Source organism: Centruroides vittatus, unplaced genomic scaffold (genome assembly GCF_030686945.1).
Source record: "Centruroides vittatus isolate TY-2023 unplaced genomic scaffold, ASM3068694v2 contig_1175, whole genome shotgun sequence".
Lineage (NCBI taxonomy): Eukaryota > Metazoa > Arthropoda > Arachnida > Scorpiones > Buthidae > Centruroides > Centruroides vittatus.
In genome coordinates, this window is record NW_027120753.1 from 496668 (window position 1) to 521795 (window position 25128).

A 25128-nucleotide genomic window follows, 5' to 3' on the forward strand; every position below is an offset into this window, starting at 1 on the left:
CAAAAATGTATAATTAATATATTTAAGATGAAGTTTGATGAATTAATGACAAAGAGTATACTAATACTGTATTTATTAAACCCATTCACTCTGTAGAAAAAAAAAAATATATATATATATATTTATTTATGTTTTTAATTATACACAAATACACATTTTGATTTTTTTCTTGATTTAAATTTAACATGAAAAATATGACTTACTTCATAAAATATATCACAAACTTTGTAATCATATTTTAATTTTGAATAAGTATATAATAGTGATGTGTTTACAATAGTACTTTTGACTAATAGACATATATGGTACTCATAGGCTCAGACGCTCAATACTCATCACTTATTACTCGGTTCTAATTAATTACCGGTAACAAGTAATGAGTAATGATTAGAGAATATCAAAATTAGTTAATGTACTTGGTATTCATTATTCAATTACTTTCTATTTAAGAGAGTTTTTCAGCAAATATATTTATTATATATCATACAGTTAAATATTTGTTTACTCTCTAATGGCAATGATATTTTTTATAATTGAATTATTGCGACAGTGTTCTTCTCTAATTGTAAATTCTTGTAATGCATCCTGCTTGAAAACTTTATATTACAGATATAATTACATATAAAATCAAACCTGATATTTGTTTATCAAACAATACAGCCTAATTCTTATTGACTTTATATTAATTTATTTCTAATGATTAAATTTAACACGAGATGATGGCTTAATCACTTATCTCTAGTCCAAATTACTTAGTATCTTAATAATTAATATAGCTCAATAAGAATTTGGCTGTATCATTTCATTTTGAATTGGAGTTTTCACTTGACTCTTACTATTTCTCTAATTGAATTTATGTATTATTTGGTACTGTATTTAGCTTTTGATAAAATAAAGCAGAATTTAAAAAACAGAAAATAACTGGTAAACATAAACAACTGAAGCACAAATTGTATTATTAATAATTAGTCTAAAGAACAGGATTATTATTTGGCTTTAAGCAGACTAAGCTAGAGAAAACTTAATACATCTTATAGCTTGATAATAACCCAGTTCTTTAGATTTACTATTAAGTAGTAAACAATAATCAATATTTATTTTTCTCTCCTGATTTGTAATTAGAAAGTAATGAATACTTTTGAAAAAAAGAGTATTTGTATTTCAAATCCTTATGAGTACAAAAGTAACCATTAGTAACTATGTACACATCACTAGTATATAATAAATATATAAACACTAGCACCATATTAATGAAGAAAATCTCCAAAATATATTATTTTTTAGGATAATAATCTGAATAAAATATATTCCAAAGAATTGTAAATAGCATAAGTATGCTATAAATTGCCAACATTATCCAACCAAGTTTAACTTCCCAGGAATGAACTTTCAAATTTCTTAATACATTCAAACCAACTAAAAATCCAGCTAATGCTCCAGCAAAATGAGCAGCGTAACTTACACGTGTTTTTTCATCTGTTGCATAACGAGTGTATAGTGCAAACCCAATGTCTGTTCCTCCAAAAACAATAAGGACAACAAGACGATACCATCGGAATTCCATTTCTTTCCAATTCTGTAAATATAACAAATTATTTACTTCCAAAATATGTATATATATATATATTTATTTATTTATTTTACATATTCTAACAATATAGTTTTATTATATTTGCAATTATTAATAATTTATCATATTATTATAGTAAAAACAAGAGAAAAGCTAAAAGCATAGAAAGACTGCATTGATCTGTTCTATGATAGATTGGCAAGACAGACTTCACACTGAATGATTTTACATATCATGAGCCAAAATAAACCACATTAAACTAAAATATAAATTAATCAAAAAATGTAGTAAAAAAACAAAGAAACTTATAATATAATAAGTGTTTTTGATCTTAATGCACATCATGAAATGGAATATTACAGTGGAATTTAATACTATTAATGATTATCTAGCAACAACAACTTATATTTATTACAATAGATGTTTGAAATTCCATTGTGAAGTTAAGGTGTGATGCTGAATTAACCTCAAAACTGCTTACTGATGTCATACATTTCTTTTTTTTCCACTCCATTAAAGCATTCTTTGAGTTTATTTTATTTAAATTTAGTGGAGTTTTAAGGCTCTCGTAAAAACTATTTTTTAAAAAATTTAACTGATATAAAATATGTTATACATAACATATTCTTTACCAGTTTCTAGCATAAAAAGTGCATTCAATAAAAATCTTAGAATTAGATTATGTGACAAAGATAACAGAATTCTCCAATGGCTTTTTCTGATTTTATTATGAATCAGGAAAATGCTGCTTGATTTAGATGGCTTTTTTCATTAAAAAAAAAGTCATTTTTAGTCTGAAAATAGTATAAGAAAGAAATCTGCAAGTAGATTATTGTGTATATTTCATATACTATAAACATTTTTTGACAAAATTCAACAAAATATACCAGTAAAAATCTTGCAGATTATTAAGATCCAATGTAACATTCCTTATTACTCTTAACAACAAGGACATTAGAACATAGGGAATTGGAATCAGAATATTCATTCAGAAACTATACATGTTCTAACTTCTTTTCTCTTTTAAAAATTAAGTACTTTTTAAAAACTTTTAAGGACTGCAAGAAAATTTTTAAGCACTTACATCCTCAAAATCTGTATATTGATACACAAAGAATTGAATATAGTGAGCCTTTTTAACTACTGTATTTAAGATTATATCTAAAATAATATTGAACAGTTGACTATGCATACATTTTGTTATAATTATACAAGAAATAAATATAAATGAAGCTTGTAGCTAGTTAGTATTTAACAAATAAGCAAAAGATCTCATACCATAAAGTTTCATTTTTATTACTAGGTTGGTTTGTGATTAATGTATTCATAATTTATGAAAAAACAAAATTTTATAAGAGAAAATGTTAGGTATTACCTATTACATGTTAAGAAATTTTATCATTAAAAATTTCTTAACAGGTAATAATTAATACTTAAATCTAAATCAGTTTAAGATTTTCTTTTATAATAAAATACAGTTCTTAACTTGCATAAGTGGACTATTCTACAATTCCTTACACAAGTGAAAGCTAAATGTTTACATCTCACATACTCACAAGGAGGTGGCACACCTGACAAAAAATGTATTTGGCTACAAAATATATCATATTGAAAGATAATTACATGCCTTTAAAGTAGATGGCATCAGCCATCCCTTCACAAGAAAATGTCATTTGAATTTTACAAAATAATATATGTTTCAGAAAAATAATGTGAAAATTAAAATTTTGTGTTTTGAAGTTTTTGAATAATGGAAATTAAAAAGATAAAATAATAAAAAGTAAAAAAACAAATATTACAAGACATGATCCACAATTCATTAGTTTATTATTTACAGCTATTTCTACCCTATGCCATTTAACTCTACTAATGGAAATTCAAATATCTACTATTTAAACTTTTCTTAGTTTAAATAGTAGATATTTGAATTTCCATTTCATAAAACTCAAATGGCATTTCTCATGAAAGGTTGGGCAGTGGGGGTCTTTCAATATAGATCACTAAACTAAGACTTTTCTACCAAACCTCAGCCAAAATTTTCTATCAGGTGTGACCTTTCCTGTCAGTATAAAGTAAAAAATGAATAAAATAAAATTATTTCAAACTCTTGCATATTCTAATGTATATACAGGGTGTTTCGAAACTCATGGGCAAAAATTTAAAGGGTGATAGAAAACATCTAAACAAGCATTTTTCACCATACAATGCATGGGTGGAAAGTAAGCGATGACCTGCTAGGAGGTATCCATTACTGTCACACAAAAGAACGAAACACCAAACGAATAGAGCCTGCAATTTTTTGGTCTGGCACGTGTCTTCTCGGGAAACGCTGCCCGTACAGTCTTTCAACTTTCAGAGCATTCCCATTCACAAGACTATACATAAAATGCATATCTGCCTTTTCCTGATTACCGTACGTCACCATGCCTTCTGAAATCCACGGTAGAAATGACGATGTGTAAGAAAACTCGTGCTTTATGCTTTCCACTACAGCGCCATCTAGTGGTTAGCTGCTTGCTCTCCGCCCATGCATTGTATGGTGAAAATTGCTTGTTTAGATGTTTTCTATCACCCCTTAAATTTTTGCCCATAAGTTTTGAAACATCCTGTATAATAATTTCATAAAAATTCTAGAATTTATTTTGCAGTAATTTTCAACAAAATTGATAAATATTTATATAAGATCTTCACGGAGAAATTTTTATTACAAGATGAATTTAATTATTTTTTTAAACATTAACTTTTCATTAAATTCATTAAAAATTAAAATCAATCAAAACATTCACGACTGGAATATTTCTACGTGTAATTCATATCATCGATGAATTGTTTAAAAAAGGAATGGATTGTGGCAATTCTTTAATACAACCCATTAATAAATCACCCCAACTCTAAACTACTGAAGTCTTGATTATACACTGTTCTCTTATCTAGTTTCTAATTGGTCAGCAGAGAATGATTTTTGTAAAGAAATATTTTTCCAAAAATGTTTTTGAATCAGCAATAGAAAATTACGCACTTCTTAAAGACTTTTAAAGATTAGTAAGGACTATGGAAACCTTGCCATAATTAGCAACTTTTACAAAAAAAAATATTGCCAATTAGAATTTCTGAAGAAACATTTTGGTATAGTTTTTGAAATAGTAATTTCATAACTAAATTCTGTACTTACAAAAATTAAATCTGTAAACATTAGGGTGAGAGTATGCAGACGCGAATTTAGTAGCGAGCAAGAAGTTGCGAGTGATATACCATATTTACTCGCATATAGGATGAGGTGTGACTTTAAAGATCAAAATAAAGAAAATTAGATTTATTAATACTATTCTAATTTTATTTCATTCAATAAAGTAAAATATCAAATGAACGTAAATGCACACATTGTCTGGCAAAAATTACTGACATTTTAAACTTTAAGGAAAAATCTTGTAAAATCAACAACATAATTTGTTTGTGTAAAGCTGGACAATCAGGGAACCATTTTTTGCCAACTCTTAACAGATGAATCCACTCTCCATCGATTACACTTATAAGTTTCTCCAAATTCTGATTTCCAAATAATCATCTGTTTTCACTTGGAAATGGATTGAAACTTATATCGGGCTCCCGTGTAATTTTGAAATTTCAATCTGGAATTCAATTCAAAAGCTTTGCTTTTCCTATTGCTATTCATCTTTACTCCTGACAATATACAAGAATGATTCAAACAACCAAGATAAAATACTGAATTTTTTAAATACAAGAGGGTAAGCATCCGGTAAAAACTGCAAATACGCGGTTCACAAAAATTATTTGCAAAAACGCAAAGAATTTTTCACTCCCACGTATAGGATGACCTAGGAATTTGAAGCTGTGATAAATGAATAAAAACCTCATCTTATATGTGAGTAAATACTATAGTTATCACAAAGGAAATCATGCACAAGCAAGAAGCAAGAAATCTTGCTGGGTGAACAAATTTCTGGTTCTCGCACGTATCTGACAGGGTTCGATATTTATCACGTCTCGCCTCTTCTCACCACATACTCTACTCTTGCTCGCATCTGCATAGTTGTTCTGAAATCACTGCAAAAATTTCAGTAGTAAAACAAAATTACTACTACATAGTAATTTTGTTTTACTACTTAAATTCACTTTTGACTATTTGTGAGGTCTTACTGTATTTATATTCTTTTTATATAAAGCTCATATTTAATCTTCACCATATATTTTATTGACAATTTCATTTTTAACATTATTATTTATTTTATTATATTTTCAAAATCTGGTTCTGTGGACAAAATGTAACAAAGCTGTATATGAGCTCCAATGAAATGCATAAAATGTGTAAAAACATCATGTATTTAGTCATATCAACAAAAAAGGCCTAAAAGTCTCATCATTTCAATATATATATATATTCACTTCATATACTTACAATAACAACATTTGCAAGATGAGCAGCAATTAAAGCATAAACTCCACCTGAAGCACCAGCCAAATATGTCTTAGGATCAGATATTGAAGCTCCTAAAGATCCTATTTAAAAAACATATTATTATTCTTACACATAAAAGTATATGTTAATAAATATTATTCTTATAATTTTATGAATGTTCATAATTATTACATTAAAAAACTAATATTAATATTAATTTTTAATATATAATAATGTAAGCGGTATCTTAATATGTTAAATATAATATCAGCCTGACCCAATTAAAATATGACACAATCTCCTATCTCTCCACCTCTTAATCTTTAACTACCAAACTTAGTAGTATTGACGCCCTATACATAAAAATAACTCTGCCAAATTTCAAATAATAGTACTCTACATATATTTAATATTCAATATATACTTTAGTATATAATATTCAATTCAATATATACTTTAGTATATATATGCATATCATAAAAAATAAAGTGTAACACTTTTAGTAATAAATATGCAATAAGTTTCTTTGACTCAAGTCAATTTATTTCTTACAATGTGCTAAATTTCAATACTTAGATGAGTTGTATCTTTGCTAGATCACTTCAGCAATATTTTCAGGCATTAAATCAATCAGTTGCTGAATTTGGCATGGAAAATTTTATTCAATCCTTCCATAAAGATGTTACAATGCTGTAGCATTGTTGGTTTTCATTTATTGACTGTGCTTTAGACACTCCCACAAGCTTTTTGATCCTATTAAGATCCAGACTGTGTACAGGCCAAAGCAAGAGGTTGATCCTTTTTCTGAAACCTAGCCATAGTTATTTTCCCCCATAAGTGTCTTTGCATTGTCTTATTGGAATATACCTTAACCGACAATTTACTCAGCTCGGTTCTCGAGTGATCTTTGCATAATTCCATAATTACTTTTCAGAGTTCTGCACTGACAAGTCTGCCCCTTCTCCAGTTTTCCGATTTTTTCAATGTAAACACACTTCTAATCTTTTTCAGCCATCTACAGCCTTTATGATTTACTTTCATTTACATAATTCTGAAATCTCCAACAAATTTTTGTTACAGTAAACTATAATAATTTGTACTCTGTTAAACAGACTATTTTGCATATTCGTTACATTGTTGCATAAGTGCTGTTGCTTTATATCAGCTTACATAGTTCATTGCTCTGAATATTGCTAAATATTATTTATTTATTTATTTTTTTGCAAAAGTTCATACTCCAGATCATAAATTAAATTTAGCATATATGAATTATTTTGATTTTTTCTTTGTATAACAAAATAAGTTTATATTCTTTATTCATTTATATATGATGTTAACTATTTTATTATTTTTACAGTTTAAACTAACCACATCTTTCCTTTTATACATACAAACTACACAAACTGTTTTGTTGGAGTTTCATTCTAAATTTCTTCTATTCAAATATATTATATTAATAGTCTTCAGCTGAAGGAGAATTTAATATAAAAATTAAATAAAATTAACACATGTTTCTTCATACACTAAAAAAGAAGGATATCAGTTTGAAAGTGAGCAAAGTTGACAATATGGAAATTATCTCAAAAGCTCATTTAGCATACAATAACTTCTAACAATAGCAAATAAAAATATGTATTTATACTAAATAAAAAATGCCAAATGGCAATTTTGTAATATCATTACTGGGTTAATTAGACATTGACCTAATTTTCAAGGGAAGATGTAATCATATTATATGAATCAGTATTCCAAACAAAACTTCAGACAACACAAGAAAAACAGCATAAAGCTGTTTTTCTTGTGTTGTCTTTATTGGAGAAAGAAGGAAAACAAACATCACTTTCCCACTACTATCAAACCTTTTAAATTCATCTTCAGAGAGAAAATTCACAAAAAAAGATAAACAAAACAAAATGTATACAAAATCCCATTTCAACTGAATGAAAACATTCATGAATGCTTTCAATTTAAAAATAAAGTATATTTGTAAAAGGTGCTCTACCAAAAGTAAAAAGTATAGTCTGTTTTTAAATTATTGTTTGATTTTGTATACGTTTTGTGTTTCTTTGTAAACTTTATTCTCTAAAGATAGAATTAAGAGATTCAAAAGTACTAGAGAAATGATGTTTGCTTTCCTACTCCAATAATGTTGTTTTTCTCATGTTTGAAAGAATCATTCTTAACAGCATGTTAAATAATCAATAAATAATACTTTTAACAAAATGAATAACTTCTCTGTGTTGAAACTGTGCCCTCCTTCTATGTTATATTTTTTTGAAACACTATGAAGTGTTGACACTAGACACGGGACCTTTTCACATACACTTTATTTTCTTATGTACTTTGCATTAATTAATTTGCGTTTATGCAAATTAACTAATGTGGAAGTGCAGTTTGTGGGATGATCTGCAGAGTGCTAAACTTGTGATGGGCATTATATGGCTGCTGTCCGATGGTATGCTCAATATTATTGGTAGTGTATCCAATGTAGAAAAGGAAACTCTGCAAGTAATTCTTTAAATGAAAATTACATCACATTTTAGAAATTTTTACCTGGTTTACTGTACACAGTGGTGTTTTGATTTTATGTATGTCAACAATAAAATAAAAATGGCTGTAGAGAGCGTGTATCAGATGAGGGACATCAGCCCGAAATGTGTATTGGAAATTAAAACAATCAGTTTCACATCCATTTTATTTTCTTACATATTTTACAGTACATAAGAAAATAAAGTGGATGTCCATGAAAAAGTCCAGTGTCTAGTGTCAACACTTCATGGGATCTCAAATAATATAAAATGAATAACTTTTTAATTTAACAGTAAAAAAAATTAAGCAAACATTTTCATACATAAACTACATAAACAATTTTGAATAGCACATTTTTGAAACATTCTGTAAAACTGTTTGCTTTCATTTTCATTAGAACAAAGTTTTCAATGCATTTAAAGATAGTTTGAAAGCTTCGAAACACTTTTCTAGTATTAAATTATGATTTCTTCAGTTAATTAATAATGTTTTTACTTTGTTTTTGAGCATTTTTAACAATTAAAAATATATCAGCCTTAGTTAACCCTTTGGTGGGCATGGCTTTCACGAGAGGGTGCATTGTGGCTATTATACTGGTTACATAATATTTCATATCCTGCAATATTTATTTTTTGAAAATATGAATAAAATAAATGGAAATTAATCTTTAATAATTAAACTTTTTATTGAACAAATGCAGTTATAAAGCATCTGGATAATTGAAAATAGATCACTCCGACACCATCTGTTGCTCATTTTCACAAATGTCACATAGTGATTATATGACTGTGTTTCTTGCAGATGTTATTTACCACATTCTTAACAGATCAATTTTGCTCTACTGTTCTTGTCTTTTACAAAAAGTCATCTGTCTAATTAGCCAATTGTTCTGAGTCACTGCTCCAATTATCTTCTATAATCTCTCACTCTTCTGATTCAGTTTCAGTGTCATAATCAATCAATTCTGCTCTTCTCTTTTTCCTATCAATTCCCTCACAACTAGTTCTAAAGCAAAATCCAATTCCTTTGGAGTCAAAGCTGTATTAAAGCTAGAAACATCATGCAAATCTAGGCACCCCAAAAGCTGTTTGGTATATTTTCAAACTAATACAAGTCTAAGAATTTATTGAAAGCTATGGCATTATTAAATACAGATATTTATGCAATGGATATGCAAAACATAAGATACCTTATCAAACACATCTAAAAAATAAATAAAAAAGTAAACACAAATATGCAATTATTTATTGTGACATCGTCACAATGCTGGGATGCAATTTTTAATCATATTCTTAATTGATTTAATTTAAAATATATGCTATCAACTTTAGTGTCTTGCCCCTGTACATCATAGTTTCCTGTTAACAATAGTGTCATGTCAGTCATCTATCTGACTCCGTTCTCAAGATTAAGGAAGAACAAACAGACAGTGGGAATTTATAGTCTGCAATTTTTAAATTGCAGCACCAATTACATTTGCATCACAATGCACTTAGCAGCAAGTATACTAGAGATACAATGTCACCTAATTTAAAGCTCAGAAACAAATAAATGGTTAGAAACAGGAAAACCATCTCATGCATAGATAATGACATGTGCTATGGGAATACTGCATTACCTTTGTACAATGTCTTAAACAAGACATTAGCAAACTGTGCAGCAATTTGCTATAGGTGTGCGAGTCCTCCAAAGGGTAAAAAATAAAATAATTTTTACTAATGATTAATTAAAGATGAAAAAGGTAACTGACAGGTGATAAATTCAAATTATATTTTTAAGAACTAATCCAATATTTTTTCTATTCAAATCAACTTGGTCAGTATAGTAGTAATTTTAAATAATGGCAATAATAAAAACTGCTTACAACTCTGACGTAATATGTTGAAAAAGTCAAAGTATCATTTAATAGAAATTAGCTTCCAAATTTAATTTCATATTAAATAATTTTTAAGTTGTAATCTTCCATTATTGTCATCAATTAAAATTATAAAATCTCTTGCAATTACTGGCCAAGTTGATTTGAACAGAATTTTGGACCAGTTTCTTAAAATCAATTAGATTTAATGAAAGCTTAATTAAGATTCAATGAAAGCTTAATTATTGCTTAAAATACTAATAATAATGTAATCAATCCCATTTTAGCATTCCCCAAATAAAACCTCACCCGACACCAAAATTTGAGGTCAATGGGTCTTCTGCTATCTACATAATGTTGCCATAATTCGTTAATTTACCTGATCTTCAGATCTGTCACCCATCAAGCATGAGATTTCAATAGGATGCCATTTACAACTGCGAGAGATATGGAGGCAACAGTTACATCTGTGGGCAAATCTGTTGCATGGAGGTAGATAGCATATGGTGTTGGTTTGCCTCCATGCCTGACTGTTTTGTTAGATATGTCCAGACAAGAGGAGTCCTACAAGGTTCTAAACATTCATTTAAATTGTACCATTCATTGTTCCAAAGAAATTGTCCCTTTGTTATGACATTGTAATCGCTTACTACCATTGTCATTGTATTCACGCTAATAAAGTTTCATATGAATGTAATGCTTCCTTCTTGATGCACAAGTTTTGTCAATGAGTGTGTATTTAAAATAAATTAGTGATTTTAAGTTTAATTCCTACTCAAAGTATAGGAAGTAAACTGTGCTACCTATATTTCAATCACAGAATTCTTGACAAATATTAGGTTGGATGGAATATTTAGTAGTTTTTATCTAACACCATTTTCATTTTTCTTAATTGATCAGACCATGCATATTAAGTATATGGAGATCAGAGATGCCTCTCATCAAATGAAGATCATTGTGAAATCTCCATCAACAGTAATAAAAATATTTTTCATCATTAACAATTATACAATTAAGACATTTAATGACATTTTTAATTAGCATTTTAAGAGTTATTTCTTAAATTATGGAAAAATTTTAAATCAATTAAATTTCTATAAAATTTAAAATTTCATATTTAGGGATATAATTAAGTCACTAAATCATTAATTAAAGTTTAAAATAAATTAATTTGTATACAATACTTTCATATAAACATTTAAATTTCACATATACAGGAAAACCTAGTTAGTTCGAACTCTGATAGTTCAAAATCCCATTAGTTCATAACCATACTTCTGTCCCGGCTGGGGATATATAGATTTACACGTTAAGAAATTCAGTTAGTTTGAAATACAGCTATTCCAAAATTCAAAGTGAAAATTCTGTTTAACTGTCATTTGTATACATTAATTTGTTCATTTAGATTAAAGTGCCTCGCAGGATTCCTACTCAAATTTTTGAATTTCCATGGCTTTCCCTGACCCTCATGTTCCTTACAGTATGGCACGTTGACAAAATAAAACAGCATTTGACTTCCTAAGCATATATATTTTGCTTCTCCAATGTTTTAATTAGTTATTTTTTCTAATTAACAGTTATATATTTTTTATAATTGCCAAATTATTAAAATTAAAAATAAAATGTTTTATTAAAATTCTGTTATTAATTCACAACCATAAATCTACAAGGCTTTGAAAAAATGAAAAAAAACAATTATCTTTTATTATTCATTAACAAATTCTATATAATCCATGTACAAAAGTATATATTTGTTAAATTTATTTCTTAATAAATTTCCTGAACTTTATAAAATATAATAAACTGAAACAAGTAAAATGGCAAAGCTGTATTTGGGACAAGACCATGTCTCGGAGACTCACTGCTAAGTGGGATCACTTTGACGCTCACGGTGGGTCTCGTTCGCATTCTCCAATCTTCTTTGGTATCGTTGGTTTTGAGCGCAATCTTTGAAACTTCGCTAGCCTCAGCCATGGCCACGAGGTCGTCCACGATGCATTTTCGGTAAAATTAACCTATCCAATTTCAAAATTTTTCTCCGTTGCATGTTGTTCCAGGTTGAATTTTTGCCGATGCCTAACGAAAATTTCCCGTTTTTGAAAAAAATAATCGTGGCTATCGTATCGTCCGAAATTATTTTATTTTGCACAAACAACATATATATATATTAATAAATGTAAAACAAAAACATTATATTCGGGAGTTAGTTTTAATATAAAATTATGACGACTAGCGCCATCTGCTTTGAAAAATGTTCCAATGCTGAAATGAGATATCTAGAGTCAATGTCAGCAAGTGGCAACCAGAGATATGTCGGGAATAACATGGGACAAGTAAATGGGTTTTTTCCAAAGATTCATTTATCAAAATTCGATTTCTCATTTCGAATTTCCCAACACACGCGTTTAAATTTAAATTATTTATCATTTTGTGTACTTTGTAAATTTTTGGGAAAATTTTGTATATGCTTGGAAGGAGAAATTTTGGGTCTTGAAAAAATTCTGTACCCTTTTTCATAAGTTGTATTGCACCACATTACTTCTTGCTGCCTGCAGATGGCTACACTTTGTCAAGCATATTGTTGGCAAAAAATCAACAAGGCAGCCAAGAAAGCAAATTCTCTGACATTCCATGACTTTTTCTGAACACTAATGAAAATCCTTGACTTTCGCGGTGCATAGGAACCCTATAAAAGAGGACAATATACCAACAACAACTCTAATCTGGTCAATATGACTTTGCTTTTACAATAACACATTTTCGGGTGTCATCTTATCTCATAAAATATGGCTGCGGTTTCGGGATTACAAGATTGGGCTACGAGTAGTAAATTGAGATATTTATAGGCTCTAGGCTGCTACTGCATTTGGACAAAAACTTTTTGGGCCACTTTAAAAATAATTTGGACTACATTTTGAGGAATTCTGCTTTAGTTTTTATAATACCTGTCAACCTGTGAGGTTCTTAATGGACATGTGCTGTTTATCTGCAGTTTATTCATATTATTATTATTATTATTATTAATTAATTAATTAATTACTAATTAATGAAAATAGCATTCTGTATATGTAACTATGTTCTGTTTGCTTAATAAATCAAATCAATTGCATGGCATTTGGTGTATTCTACAGAAGTACGTAAATCTCAAATAATTTGAAACTGGATAATTCAAAGCCGCAATTATTTTATTCCTTGAATTTCAAACTAACGAGGATTTCCTGTATTTTTATTATTTTTTTGAATGTTGTAATAATAAATCTAAACATTTTTATTAATTTTTTACTTACCACTTATTTGATGACTTTCTGTTTTAATTGATTATTATTATAAATTAGTAAGCTATATAATTTTTAAAATTTTTTTTTAATCAGCTGTATTAAATTTAGTAAAATTATAACCTTAAGATCAAATTTATGCTGCATTGAATTTACCAAAATATGTTAGGGCAAGCAATATTAGCATTGAAGATTAATTATATTTAATAATAGTATTACAAAAGTGAAGAAATCAATTCACAAACTTAATTCACCATAATAGCACAGAGGTCATTCAAAAATTAGCAACACTGATTGTTTGAATGCATTATTTTTAAAACTTTCACTAGCTAAGATTTTATACAATGGCCAAAATATTAGCAATTTAGGTTAACTGCAAATATTTTGATACATCACCAGAAAGAATCCATATATGTATTCTTTTTTTTTCTCTTTGATGTGACAAAATAATAGTCCATCAGCTGCAACTGTAAGTTTATTTCATCTTGAATGAAATGCCTTGTACTCATTACTGCTATTATTCTTTTATGTTTCATAAAAATTACTGATTGGATATAAACTCATGCATATTTAATTATGCACATTCTAAAAATCTTTCAATTAAACAATTTATACAGATAAGTCAATGCAATGCACATGAAAATTCCTGAGGAGATAATTATTTATAATTTACTGTGTATGCAAGTGACATATTTATATCATTTTGTAATAGGAAAACATCAGTGTAATTTCAGAAATGTTTCGTTGCAATGACAAATACAAATGGAAACAAACACAATGTACAAGAAATCCAAATGTTAAATACAGTCTGTTAAAAAATTATGAATTGGAGCTACAATTTTTCATTTATTTAATTTAATATATATTCTTTCCATCTCAAATTACTAGTCTTGCCCCTGTACATCATACTTTTCCTTTAAAAATAGAGTTGTGCCACTCATCTATCTAACATCTTTTGGGGAAAAATTTTTTAATTAAAATAATGTGACTTCTGGTTTGCATCAGAAATTCATATATAGTTAATTAATCAGAACCTCTTGCCCTAAGGTTTCCATATCTGGTCTCGTCTTTCATCTATCTAACTATGTTCTTGAAATTATGGAAAGACAGATGAGTAGATAGACAGACAACAGTGGGAATTTATAGGTCTACGACTTTTTCAAATTGCAGCCAAATCACATTTGAACAATTAATTCAACAATCTTAACACATTTTAGTTATTAGTTTTACAAAAGTCAAATTTCCACCATTAATAAATGATAAGACCACCATGAAAACAAAGATTGAGAAATAGTTTTTTGTTGATTAATAGTTGATTGTTGCTCCATTTCTTTGTATCACTTCAAATAATTTGTTTGGCAATTTTTGCAGTAGATAATTGACAATATTATCCCACCGGTACATAATTTCACATTCAAGTTATTGAAAATTGGCAATTGTCTTGCATATACTTTCTGACTTAAAACTCCCAAATGTTTTAAATGGAATTTAAGTCAGGACTTCTTGATGGCCAAGGTAAAACATTAATTTTGTTAGTCTTAAGTAAGTCTTGCATTGTCTTGTTGATAGTATCATTTTCTTCCTCTAAAATGTGATGTAAATAGGAGCAAATGTTTTTCCAATAACACCTGTTAATTTTCAGATTTTAATTTAATGCTAATTTTAACAAGAATGAGTTTAGCATCATAACAGAATGCTCCCCAAACCTCCACCAATTTGTCTACTAAAAGTTTCTTAGGTGCCTTGTGCAAATCATGCCAATATGCATTATTCCAATCTGGATCGTCAATACTGAACTTCTTTAAGTCTGAAAACACTACATTGTTACCGGATATACAGTTTTTGGCCCATTGTAATCTTGCTTGTTACTTACTCTTCAGTTTTGTGTAACTTGCATTCTTGTTTTTCCTTCATGTTTTCCAAACAGTTGTATATGAAACTTTTGCCCCAACTTCAGATGAAATCTCTCTTGTGAACATGTTCTGTTGAGTTGCCAGACCAAAATCATGCCTGTAAACCCATGAAGACAATGATTTTTTTTACCAAATTTCTTGTTCTGTCCATAATTTTCTTTTTTCACAATGCTGAATTATTGTTTTGGACCTATTAAGGAGACCAACTATGGCCCTTTCTGAGTAACCAGCACAAGCAAATAATAAATTTTCTAGATTTCTTCTTCTCCCAATTCACTTCATGCTGGCATGGTGTTTAATCACAGCCACTCAAAATTAAACTTAAGAAAATTGTTAAAAAAAACCATTACAATTAGTCATGTGACATCACAAATTTTTCCTAAAGGAAGGGATTAAACCAGTTTCTCACGGTGGTCTTATAATTTATTAACAGTGAAAATTTAACTTTTATGAAACTAATAACTAAAATATGTTAAGATTCTTGAACTAAATGTTCGAAATGTGATTATTTACTTTATTCAGAATTATAAATGACCATTAAACATTGTTAGTTTTGGAAAAACTAAAAAATGTAGTGATCTTATAATTTCTTATCAGACTGTATTCCTATTGTCTATATTTCCATAATTTCAATTAGATAACAAAATCAACATATATCCAGCATCAAACTTAGTTAAAAATAAAAATTTTATTGAACTAAATATAATTGTCACTATTGAGCTTCTCCAATTATACAATATAATTTTAGTTGCTTTAATTATAAAAAGTGTACAAAATATTATTATTAGTCATAATTAATGTAAGAAAATAATAATTATAGAATTAGACTAACTAAAGAAAAACAAAATCATCATCAAACTTCTTAACTTACAGCAAATCCTAACCATGAAACCAACTTGCAGCTAACAAACATAACACAGCTGTTTAGTTTTTTATTTCAAAAATGATAGTAATATTAATAGTTATAAAAATTAACAATAACTTACTAATATTATTGTAAATGATTACAATAAATAGGAAATTACGGATAATTTATGAAATGCAACTTCCATTTAACGTCTCTTTAATATGATAAATTAGAAACTAAGATGAGAAATAGAGAAATAGCACTCAAGGAACATGAAATCAATCCTGAGAAGTTAATATAATGGGAATAACTAAATATAATTATAAATTCTCTGTTACTACCTCATAATTATAATAACCTTTAGTGAAACTACTAAGTCACTGTCATTTTGTTTTATCTATTATAATGGATCTAGAAAAAATATTTTACTATCAAATTTGATCACAAATAAGAACTCTGATTAAAATACAAAATATCTTTAAAAAGATGTTTTTAATTTTCATTTAACATCTGCATTTTAATGAAAATTTGAAAAGTCAAAATTAAAATTTAAAAATGACCATGTAATGCAAATTCCAAAACCAAACTCAAAAATTCTATATCAAAATTTTGTGAATTGTGAATAATACAAAATATAACAGCATGCTCACCAAACTACTTAGTAACTACTCATATCTATGATCAAACCACCTATTAATGATCTCACAGTTATGATATGAACCATATCAATTACTATGATTAGTCAATCAACTCTAATCTGTGTTAAGTATTCCTTCTCTCAATTCAAAATGCATAAATCATTTGACAGTTATGCAGGGCTTATCCAGCAATTTTCTGTATTGCTATCATATCTTCTGTCCTTATAATAATTTCGATTTTGGCAAAGCAGTCTATATTTGCTAATATGTTTTTAGAGTTATATTGTATTTAGTAATTTATATGACTAAATGATGTTTAAAATTCATCCACATGTTAGCAAGAGTTGCTTATTACACAGTATGCATTCATCAAATCACTGATAAGCTGCTTAGTTCCAGTGCTGCTAATAATTTTTAAACAACCTAAGTAGGCCTATATTACATTAAATTTAAATCGGGTTAAAAAAATTTAAATAGTATTAATTTTAGAAATATGTATTTTAGCAATTAATGCGCTTTAAATTAAATTTTTCTTGGTATTCTTTTCAACTAAACTACTGTTTTCAACATGCTCCTGAAACATCAAATATCAAATAAAAAATAAATAAAAGAAAAATTTTAGAAATGAAAATATTTTTATTAAATATTAAATACTTAATTACAAATTATTACTAAAGAAACAATTTCTTACCAGCTATAACACCAGCCATATACACAAGACCAACACGCCACCATTTATGCACCATTTCTAAAGGAATTCCAAGTATTATTTGGACAAGAAGATTGAAAAATATATGAACCGCTCTGTAATTAATTTAAATTTTAATTTAAAAAATAAATTTGATTGATACTTCTTTGATTTTTAAAGTATTTAGTGTTTTAATATATTAATAAACTGCACAACATTTAATACTTTGTTTTTTGATTAAACTTTTCAACAACTTAAAATAAAACTTCTGAAAGTCAGCAAAATTATTAGTGTATAAAGTTTTCATTAGTCTATAATGAAGTCTCATAATCTATAATAATTGTTATTGTGTTGTATAATGAAGTATTATTTAGCATTTCATTCTAAGAAAAAATGCGATGCAGGAAACTTAAACCCAATCCTTTAATGACAAAATTAAAAGTAACTTTACTGTCAAAAATAAATTTTTGAAAGATAAGTAGCAGAACAATTATTTTACAAATATTTTTATATAATACAAAACAGTGATATTTTTCCATTAAACAACTGTTCTATTGCATTAAGACAGAGAAGCAATGCATGTAGACAAATTTAATATATTTTTGAATTATTTTTCATATATGTATATTAGAATGTTAGGTAATAAAGCATTGGAAATATGGAAAAAGTTGACAAATTTTATAAATGAATGTTAAGTTTGATATAAAAAAACAGATTCAAATTTTCTTTACTCAATTACGGAAATTTGCAAATACATTATTTATATAACAATTTTACTTTTACTCATTTTTAACCTAATCTAAACATAGTCACAGTTATGTTTATTTAAAATTACATTAATTTAAAAACAATTTTATAAGTGTGTCTCAAAAATGATAACACATTTCTTTCTTCTCAATCATTTCTATACCATTTTATTAAAAAGTAAATATCTTTGTCATTTAAAATACATATTAAAAAAAAACCTATATTCAACTATATAAATGTAAGTTATTAATATAAGATAAACATGTAATTAGTCTAATTGAACAAATAAAGATATACAAAAATATAAAAAAATAAGGTAAATAGAAAAAAAGTTAAAATTTTGTTTTATCGATAATGAAATAATTTTTTATATGAAAATGTTCTTGAAAAAAACCTGTATTTTAATTATTTTCAAATGTTACAAAATTTATATAAATTCGTAACATTTCTTTTATCAGAAAATATTAAATTTTTTTATTAAACAAGAAAGGTTTTTTTTTATATTTTTGCATTTATTAATTCTAATGTAAAAATGTATGTAAAAATTGCAATTAACAACATACCCAGCATGAATTAGCATATATGTTAAAAATCTCCAAGCTTCGTATCTGCGATATGGATCATATATAAGATGACTATCAAAAGGAACAGGCCCACTTGCACTGAACTCATCCAACTTGACACAATAGTAAATGTAGACAGAAAGCTGAAATGTTAAAATGCAAATTAATAAAAAAATATACTTTTAATATTTATTCTTAAAATGCAATCATAATACAAAAGTAACTTATTTACATTAGAATGTACAGTACAGTATGCATAATCAATTGAAAAAGTGTATTTATAAGAATCAAATTTTCTTTTGATAGAACTTCAAATTCATAGGCTGTTTTTTTTCAACCTCTGATGATCCATAAAGCAAAGACAAGTGTAAATAAAATGAATTTATTACCAAAAGTTAGGTACAAACATGGTTACTTTTCAACATAATTACCGTGAAGATTGAGGCATTTGTCAATCTGTGCACGATCTTTGAAAGACGTGGAAGTCACTCAGCACTAAATCAGGGCTGTACGCCGGGTGTTTAAAAAGTTCCAAGTTAAATGGAAGTCTGAAAGGTGAGTCTTCACACCTTTAATGTGGGAAAACTTGGCTAGTAGGGCAGAGGTTTGAGACTAATGATGATCTTCAAAACAATGTTAAGGCTCATCTCAATCACTGGCAGCAACTAATATGAAGAGGAGATTTCAAAGATCATCCACAGATAGACAAATGTGTCAATCTTCATGGTAATTATGTCAAAAAGAAACCATGTTTGTACCTAACTTATGGTAATAAACTCATTTTGTTATTTACACTTGTCTTTGTTTTATGGATCATCAGAGGTTGAAAAAACCACCCTCGTATATTTTTATTTTATTTCTTATTACATTTAATTTGTATTATGACTTTATTAATGTTATAATTCTGTTATAATTTAATTCTACTATCAATTTAAACTCATTCTTTCTTTTATTTTAATTATATTCTATGTGATGACTATTACAGATGTAATAGAAGTTCTAAACTTCATATTTTTTGTTTATGTAACAAAACTCATGAATTACAATGCTGATACCATCTCCTTAAATTAGAAAGTATTAAAGATGAAAAGTTTCTGTATATTTTTTCACATATCTGATGTAAAGACAATATTTAATTTGTATAATTATTTTCAAAAATTTGTTATATAAGACTACTATATTATTATTTTGTTCTTATGTTTATAAATTGTGTGCAGAAGCATAATGATGTAATAATACTGTTATAAAATTAACATTTGTTATAAATTTTTGTATCTTGACCCCATGTACAGAAAATTGATCCTTATAGAATTAAGTTTATTGAATTGAAAATATTCTACATCATTCTGTTATACAGAGTTTTCAGTGTGATTTTAAATGCTAATAATTGCCATATAATTGATTGAAAATATTTTATTTATTAAAATTTTTGATTTATTGAACTAAAATCTGTTTTTTTATTATGGAGATTATGGATATCAGCCTAACTGTCAAGCATTTTTAAGCCTTTTTGAATCATCAGAGACAGAAATTACAAAAGAAATCTCAAACACTAGATAGAGGACTATCTGTTTTTCAAAATTTTTAAAATTTAGTTTAACTAATTAATGCATAGCCTACATAAATTTCAAAAAATTTAGTATTTAGATATTTTGTTATCTAAAATTAGATTTATTATTAATTAAATTAAATATGCTTCTAGTTCAAAGTTAACTCTACATTAAATCTACTTTTAATTATAGCCATAACTAATATGCTAATGTTTAATGTATAGATTTATTATATTTTTCAGTTTTGATTCATTTTACAATTTATAGATAAAATTTTTTAAATATTTTAAATTTCAAAATTTGAATGTACAGTATTATAACAATTTAATTAGAATATTTGGTATTGCATCGGTTGAGAAAAGCTATTTTGATTTCTGTCTTTATATTATTTGTATTAAAATGTCGTATTAGAACAACTGTAATCAGAAAAATAATACTTTTTCAGCATACATTTGGTATATAAAAAAAAATTAATAAATTTATTATTAATTATAATACTTATATTTAACACTCCTTCAATTGCCATATATGCAACTATGTTATTGCAATGTATTGAGTTTAGTAAGATGTTTATATTCTTATATTTATTCTTATAGGCCATTTCATAAATTTTATATATTTTAAAATAAACCTATGCATAGCAATGCCTCAAATATAAAATTTAATTTATATTATGTAACATTATATTATCTATCAAAGTAATGCAAAATACAATAGTACCTTGTATATCAAATGACTAACTTCAAATGCTTCAGAGTTCAAATGCTAAATTTGACAAAAATCTGCCTCAAAGTTTGAACAATGCTTCAAAATTCAAACTGTGTACATAGCAAAAAAATGCACTTAAAGAGTAAACACCAACTGTTGTGTGCCCAAGTTGTCTCTCACTTTTATGTTATGCTGTTAAGTTTTCAGTACTTTTTCACTTTAATATATATATCAGCTTTTCAGCATCCAGTACATTTTCCATCCCTTAGTTTAAAAATTCCCTGAATGGAACTTTCTAAACCACATTTGACATATTCAAAGTTTCTTCCCCATATACATTACAATTCTTTTTTACTATTTGTACAATGTTACATCCTTTCTGAACTCATAAGTTTAAATGTCTTCAGATAAAAAGCATTATCATAACTGATATGCTTTTTATCTAAACACATTTAAACTTGATTTTATTCAAACAAAATGTGAAGTTTAAAATAAGCTTCTAAACAAAGAATACAATCTCACATTAGCAATAGTGTATTAAATTCAGAACTGTTACAATTAAATTACACAGCTACAATAAGTAATGACAGCTGTTAAAAAATACCCAAAAACTTTCTGTTTAATCCAATATAACCTTTACTTATTAACTATGGTATCCAAGAAGTGTGTGGTAACAATGAAGTCTAAGAGGAATAAGATGAAAAAGAAACTTATTATGAAGCATAAAAGTGATATGTGTGTGGTGGATCTGGCTGCTATGTTTAAGACACCAAAGTCAATGGTATGCAACTAGTAAATGCAATTTTCATTTTATTATACAGTAGTTACATATTTTATTTATTGTTTATGTTTTAATTTATTAGAGCATTTAATTGTGTTATTTTTACCTTAAATTATTTGTATTTGCTATTTTAAGTTTATTGAAATGAGTATTGTTTAAGGTCTATAAATGGATTAATTCACTTTCCATTATTTCTAATGTGAAAAATTAATTCAGACTTCAAGTGATTCAAAGTTCAAACAGCCTCCCGGAGTGAATTAAATTCGAAGTACAGTAGACTCCCGTATAACGTGCTCTCTTAGAATGCAAATTTGTTATAATGCAACAAAACTTTTGTAACTAGAACTCATACAGCATGATAAACAGTCCCATATAATGCATAAAATAAATTTAACATTTTCACATAGTTTCAAATTTTTTGTTTAGAAAAGTGAAAATATACACTTATGAGTTGTTTATATATGAACAGTGAAGCCAACAGTTTAATATAAGATGGATTTGAAATAGGATGTGCACTAGCTTGCCATATATTTCTAAATATAACAGAAATTTTTTAATTTTTAGTGTGATTTCTGACCCTTCAATGTATGTCCTCTATAACACGGAACATATCTCGCGTTGTATGGAAGTCTACTGTATAAGGCACCACCATACTTTAATAAGAATGCTTAAATTTTATTTTGAACTATTTTGAATTTAATCTTTTAATTATAGTGTGTTTTCTATTTTAAAAAATTGTAATCTTACCTCTATAACACTAACTAATAGTAAAAATATAGGTGGAGGCATACAATCATAATGTTCAATATAATGTCTCACAACAATGGCTCTGTGACTCTTTGGTATAACAGCCAGTGCAGCATAACGTACTAAACGATGAAATCTTGGTCTCGCAGCACCTAAATCAGCTGCATGCATCTTTATTTAAAAAAGTTTAAATCAATCACTGATTAAAAACATGGCATAAATTTTTAATATAATATTAAAGATTACAACAACCAAAAGTAAATACAATATAACTCACCATATGTTCAAATTCAGAATAAGATAAATAGTTATCTTTATTTAAATCAGCCCATTCTAGAATTTCTTGTATTACTTCAAGAGGTAAATCCTTACTAAGCTCAGCTTCTGTTGTTAATAAGTTTTTCAATTCTTGTAACGGAATTTTCCCATCATTATCTGTATCATACTGAAACAACAGAATATGTTTTTATCAATGAATAGTAAAATTAATTTAATAAAAACTGTATAATATTATTTATGAGTAAATTTAGAAATATTTTAATGCAAGTTAACACTTTTGTGCTTTATATATACACATACATACATTCAAATATCTTAAAATTAACCATTTTGAGGATAGAAACTTCTGGTATAGGAAACCAAAGCCTAGGAAAAATCTGATTTGGAGCATAATTTGAAATTGAAAATTTCAGAACTAAATTATTTTATTTACATGAAATAAGTAAAAGAAAATAATATAAATAACACATATATTTGCATAGCATCTTTGTTTCAAACATGGACTTCTTATTTGACTTGCTTGATAATAATTTATGTATATTTTTATTACAACAAACTTTTAATTTAACAAACATTTTTGGGATTCCTTCAAGTTCATTATAACAAGATTCCATTGTTTGTATGTATTTTTTATGTCTTAATATTAATTTTTACTTTGTTACTGTGATTGATTTCAAACAGTCTAAAATATCACTATAGACTCTGCCGCAGATTGTATCTTTACTGAAGAGGCAAGAATTCTGATCCAAAATGCATTTAAATAAAATATCTGAGAATTAATTGCCTTCTGAGTAATTCTTGAACATGGATGAGTGTCGGATTTGAAGAACAACATTTTGGTTTATTCCTCCAAAAAACCCTTTTAAGTGTTTATAAAAGTGACATTTTATCTGGCAAATATTGCTAATTTTAGTTTTGTATTAAATATTAATTTTGTTGAAGCTTTATATCCAGATAAATGGTTTAAAATGGCTTAAAGTGGTTAAACAATACTAACAAAAAACTAAATATATAGACATAGACCTTGCACTATTCAATAATAAATTTTGCAAGTCACATCCTTTAATATTGTCATAAATGTGACTTGCAAAACTTATTAGGAACTATTTAATTTTCATTTATATACTGCTATTATTGCCCACATACTGTTTACATTTTAAAATATAATATATTTTATAATGTAAATTTTTTGTTTAATGAAAATTGTTTGTTTCAAAATTTTCATACAATAATATCAAGGTTTTAAATAAATTTGAAAAACTTGCATAAATATGGTTCATTGAAATAATCTAAATGTTAAGAACTGTTTAATTATACTATAAAAAAACAAAATAATAAATAGCCAACATCACTTTAACAAAATGTCTAGCAGATAAAAAATTAAAAGCATTTAAAGAAGAGATATGATAATTATGAAAGATTACATAAATAAAAAATGTTTTTAATTAATATTAATTATATTAAGAAATATGTATACAATGAACATTAATAACATTGCACAAATAATTATTTCTACATGTTAATTATGTCACAATACTAATAATGCCATTAACCTTTGTCAGAATCAAAATAATAAACCCTTCATAAACTGTTACATTTACTTTTTTGTATTCACTTTTATTACCAATGAATGGGTGAAATGGTTTGTTTTATGTAAAATAAACTATCTTAAAAAAATACAGAGAAATATGCAATTCCAAAGAAGCTAATGTAAACCACTTTACATTGGAAGGATTTATAAATATTTGAAAGTATATAATATAATAAGTTAGCTTAAATATATTAAATTAGTACATTTTTTTTCCTCTTTAAAGAAAAGAAAAGAAAAAAATTCCTCTAATAAAGATTATGTAATTAGTTGAAAGCTCTTACATATTTGTTAAATGTTTCATTGGATTATAAATTTTAACCATACATTTATGAATCTGAAATAAATTATAATACTGATTAATTCAAAAAAGTATTAATAAGCCACTAACTTTTCCTTATACAGAATATTTTCTCTTAAAATCCAACACCAT

The 25128-nt window shown here is 26.8% G+C and overlaps 1 protein-coding gene across 1 annotated transcript in view; it reads right to left on the minus strand.

Moving 5' to 3' along the window:
- Nucleotides 1-449: 449 nt before the first annotated feature.
- LOC136982894 (rhomboid-related protein 2-like) overlaps nucleotides 450-25128 on the minus strand; it is a 30868-nt gene continuing 6189 nt past the window's right edge. Inside the window, exons 3-8 of the mRNA XM_067279453.1 lie at nucleotides 23106-23273; nucleotides 22829-22999; nucleotides 19043-19185; nucleotides 17736-17848; nucleotides 5988-6088; nucleotides 450-1576 (exon numbers count right to left, since the gene is read on the minus strand). Of these exons, the coding sequence (XP_067135554.1) occupies nucleotides 1274-1576; nucleotides 5988-6088; nucleotides 17736-17848; nucleotides 19043-19185; nucleotides 22829-22999; nucleotides 23106-23273 (999 nt within the window). The 3' untranslated portion in view covers nucleotides 450-1273. The remainder of the gene's footprint in view (nucleotides 1577-5987; nucleotides 6089-17735; nucleotides 17849-19042; nucleotides 19186-22828; nucleotides 23000-23105; nucleotides 23274-25128) is intronic.